We start from the raw sequence: 3,967 nt of genomic DNA on the forward strand, positions 1-3,967 counted from the left end.
TAAGAGTGACGACAATGAAGGAAGAAGTTATCATGAGTGTATCTCAGCGAGAAGCCGGTGAAGTGATTTTGGAGTGTGTAGGCTTCAGCTGAAATGATAAACGAAACAAAGATAGATGTAGCAACGCATCCAGAGCCAATCAGAGGGAACACACTTACAGATAAAATAAAGACAAAACGTTATGTTAACAGTCAGACGTGTGGGTACATTATTAACTGGAGGTACAGCAATTGGTTTATGAAATTAAATGACTAATGCTCAGTAGGACATAAAACCTTTTATTTGAACGGATAATTAATGTATAATAATTTCAAAATTTTAATGAATGAAATCCAAAATGATTTTGTGGTAACAAACGATGCTGTTCACAAAATATTCACTGTATTTATTGCACAAACACATAAATACCTCCTTACATCTTTTTGGCATAAATATTTTATCAAAACGCCAATATTTGTGCTACTAAATAATAAACAATTGAATTAACAAACACCCTCACCTTAAAGTGGTATTTTTGCCATAATTTACTCACCCTCAAGATGCCCCAAATCTAAATGACTTTCTTTCGTAAAGGGTTGAGACATCGTGAGGGGGAGTTAATGAAGACTCTTTCTTTAAAGCTTTAAAACATTATTCTGCTGTTCGCCCTAAAATGGTTCACTAGTAGCTTGTACACCTCCTGAACAGTTCTCTTTGGTGCAGTCTGTTCCTCTAAATCTGATCTGTTGGCTTTGCGTTAAAGACGCTGAGAGCTGCTTCCTTCTGTCTGAGCCGAGCTCGTAGGTGGTTGATTCTCTCCTCCTGGGCCAACTGTTCAAAATCAAACGCAAGACAGCTCTCAGCCCTGGGGAGCAACGCGCCCTCTAAGCGCTCATTGTCATCCTCATGCATCTCTCTTTCTCCTCCCGCAGCTTCAGGCGGTTCTGAGACGACAGGAGATGAGTGGATGATCTGTGACTGCCGGAGGAGATTGGGCTGGGAACTAGACGTCTCCTGACCAGACTCCAGATCCTCAAGAGGTTTGGGTGGGCTACGCGTCGACCTGGACTCATCTTCCTGTGAAGTCAAAGGCAAGATTCATTACTAAACATGAGATAATGAAGATTTTGAAACGGTATTAATTACTGTTTTATATATACTAAAAAGTACTGTAAGTTCATTCGGAAAAATGTTTGTTTTCCTAATCAAGTGGTCAAGAAAGTTGGCATGGACTAGTTAGATTTTAACTATCCTATACTAAAACTTTATTTTTATTATTCACATCCATTCAAAAGTAGCCAAAGATTCTAGAAAGCTCTTTTAAGAACAATTGATTCTATGTAAGTAACTGGCTCAAACACAGGAATGCTGACAAATTGCAGATAAAATGATTGACAGGCAGAAAGCCTTTCTGAAGACATTTAAACAAGTTTCTTGGTTAGTTAAAAAAGTGGGACTGACAATGGCAACACCTATTTTAGCTTCAATTGTCCATCTTTAAAACGTATTTAACACAGAATAAAATTCAAGATTAAAAATGTACCTTTTGACACTCTTTGTCAGTAAAGCATTTCTCAGTTATTTCTTCAGAAGCTTTGTGCAGAAGCGGTGAAATCCGTACGTTAATATCAAGATCTCTGACTGGAGTTTGAACATCCTGTCTCTGTGGATTGGAAGGATGTGCAAAAATCAGAAATCCATTTTATTTTTGAGTATTTATAGCCAAGTAATGTAAAAATTGTTATGCATGAATTTATTAGATTTGTTTTAAATAAAATATGTAGAGGTGTAAACCGCTTTTCTGGAACATGACACTAAAATCAATTGTAAGTGGGATGGTGATAAACAAAGATGTTATCACATGTCTACAAAAGACAATGCTGTCTCTGTTCATTCAAGTTAGTTTAATAATAGTGAAAGCGCTGCAAAGTTAGTGTCATTATTCCGCTTATTTCAGTTCAAAGTTTGTTCGCATCTGTTAATGCAGTTAAATAAAAAGAAAGCCAAAAATAAATATTCTGTAATCTTTTACTCACCAGAAAATACTGTGGAAGAATAAATACTATGGCAGCCAATGGATACCGTCAACTGTTTGGTTACCAGAATGAAATATAGATTTTTGTGTTCGACAGAAAGAAAATTATACCTATTTAACACCTTAAGGGTGAGTTGATTATGATAAAGAATTTAATTCTGGGTGAACTAAATCAATAATAATACATTATGTGCAATTTAAATCCCAACTGTGAATCACTAAAGCTGTAATAAAAGAGGGAATTGTATTACCTTGCTCTGTTGTGGTCTGTGTGAAGTGTCCAGGAGCAGCTGCACCTGACAGCCAGGTGTCTTTATTTGGTTCTGTTTACAAGGAGACACTGAGGGAGAGTTTTGTAATCTCACTCGCCTGCAATGTGACTTCCTCACCGACAGAAAGATCTGGCCGTGATACACAATAATAGCATTTTTCGGAACAGAATCCCTGATGCTGGGTAGAGAAGCGGCATCATTTTCCAGCCCTGAAAATTGTATTTTAGGCTTCTGCGCTTTTAAAACCGTTCTTAAGACCTTAAAGGCAGTGACACTGGAACTCACAACAGGCAGCGAAAACTGGCCTGGAGTTATTTTGGAGAGCAGTGGCCTCTGGCTCAGTGGGATCGGTTCTCTTCTGCCCTTGCCCACAGCCACTTCCTTTTCCCGTAGCTCAACCGGACCGATCCAAGTCACTGTCTGTAGCATCTGTTTCTCTGATCCATGCGGAAACAGAGCGACACTGATCTTCCTGGCTGTGGATCTGGACAGGGACTGCAGAGGCATGTTTTTGACACATGCTTCCTTGGGAATGTAAACCACAATGTTCTCCATGCAAGGCACTCAGAAGAGTCTAAACCTGTAGGATTGGTGGAATAAAGCCTTCAAATTGTTGTTTTATGTATGAGTATTTACTCATCATTTGTGCATTTTTGTTTTCACTAAATACCTTAACGTGGAGATAATAAAAAAAACAAAAAGCGAAACATATTAGCATATAAAATACACGCGTAACGTATTACTACCATGTATAAAAACAAACAAAAAAATCTGTTTTTAAAACGTTTTAATGTATGATATTTTGTCTTAAATGATTACCAGGTTGAGCTTCCTGGATTCACGAACGAGCTCACAAACGTATACAGGAAACATATACCAATCCAACCTAAAATAAATGTTATGTACCTAAAATTTTTCACTTGACTCGAAGTATAAGCGGCACATTCATGTCTTCACACCAAAGAGCACAACTTTAATTCACGCGGAGGTTTTCCACAAAAATAAACCGGTTTGTTTTGAACATACGCAGCCAGGTTCAACTCTTTGCACTCAACGAGGACTTCCGGAGAAAACTTCCGGAGTTTGTTGTCAAAATAAAAGTCCTCGTTTTAAGTCTAATGTAATTCGAAGTAGACCGCGGACAAAAAAAATCTAAAAGAGTGTGAAATTTTAGTGAATAGTTCGTTATTATGCATTTTACCAATTTATTCACTGGTTATTTGTTAATAACTTTTATTAACTACATCAATAGCCACACCAGTCAACGCTGTATTTATCAAAAACTTTTGATTTATCAAAAGCACGCTCTGCCGTCACCTGATGTTAAACGTTCCTGCTTTTTAAAGTCAGGTGGTGATTATGATTGACTGTTTTCATCGTACATGAAACTGAAATGTAAAACAAATCATTTAGATGCTAAATAATTAAATAATTTAAACAGTTTTTTACAGTGGGAATTACTAGCTCAATTTAACTTGATTGTAATCGTATTAACCTATTGTAATCTTACATTCGAATTATTAAAAACAAATATTCTAGAATAGTATTAATTCATCTACGTTGAATTTTACAGAAAGAAGTGATGCAAGAATGAGTTTACCTTCAAGCATGACAGCAATGAATCAGTCTCTAGAAAAGAAGGCGCACTGTTCACGGAATAATGCAGTGTGCTGCATAAATG

General features: G+C 36.9%; 1 protein-coding gene across 3 annotated transcripts; it reads right to left on the minus strand.

Moving 5' to 3' along the window:
* Nucleotides 1-265: 265 nt before the first annotated feature.
* si:dkeyp-110g5.4 (uncharacterized protein LOC561637 homolog) lies at nt 266-3,830 on the minus strand. Of its 3 annotated transcripts, none has more exons than XM_043247844.1 (4): nt 3,193-3,830; nt 2,266-2,866; nt 1,523-1,642; nt 266-1,056 (listed from the first exon to the last, which is right to left on the minus strand). In XM_043247844.1, exons 2-4 carry the CDS (start codon nt 2,839-2,841, stop codon nt 712-714), a joined length of 1,041 nt encoding a protein of 346 aa, XP_043103779.1. In that variant the 5' UTR covers nt 2,842-2,866; nt 3,193-3,830; the 3' UTR covers nt 266-711. The 3 variants fall into 3 exon arrangements, with proteins under 3 accessions (XP_043103779.1, XP_043103781.1, XP_043103780.1); XM_043247846.1 differs by having other exon boundaries at nt 2,266-2,956; XM_043247845.1 differs by having other exon boundaries at nt 3,106-3,830.
* Between the last annotated feature and the right edge of the window lie 137 nt (nt 3,831-3,967).

This window comes from Puntigrus tetrazona, chromosome 8, assembly GCF_018831695.1.
Source record: "Puntigrus tetrazona isolate hp1 chromosome 8, ASM1883169v1, whole genome shotgun sequence".
NCBI classification, from domain to species: Eukaryota; Metazoa; Chordata; class Actinopteri; order Cypriniformes; family Cyprinidae; genus Puntigrus; species Puntigrus tetrazona.

Excerpts from the sequence above, each read along its gene's own strand:
- si:dkeyp-110g5.4 (XM_043247844.1), bottom strand. The coding sequence starts at position 2,841 with ATGGAGAACATTGTGGTTTACATTCCCAAGGAAGCATGTGTCAAAAAC. Across the intron at positions 1,643-2,265 it reads ACAGACCACAACAGAGCAAG|AGACAGGATGTTCAAACTCC; the intron begins GTAATACAATTC and ends TCCAATCCACAG. Across the intron at positions 1,057-1,522 it reads CTGACAAAGAGTGTCAAAAG|GAAGATGAGTCCAGGTCGAC; the intron begins GTACATTTTTAA and ends TTGACTTCACAG.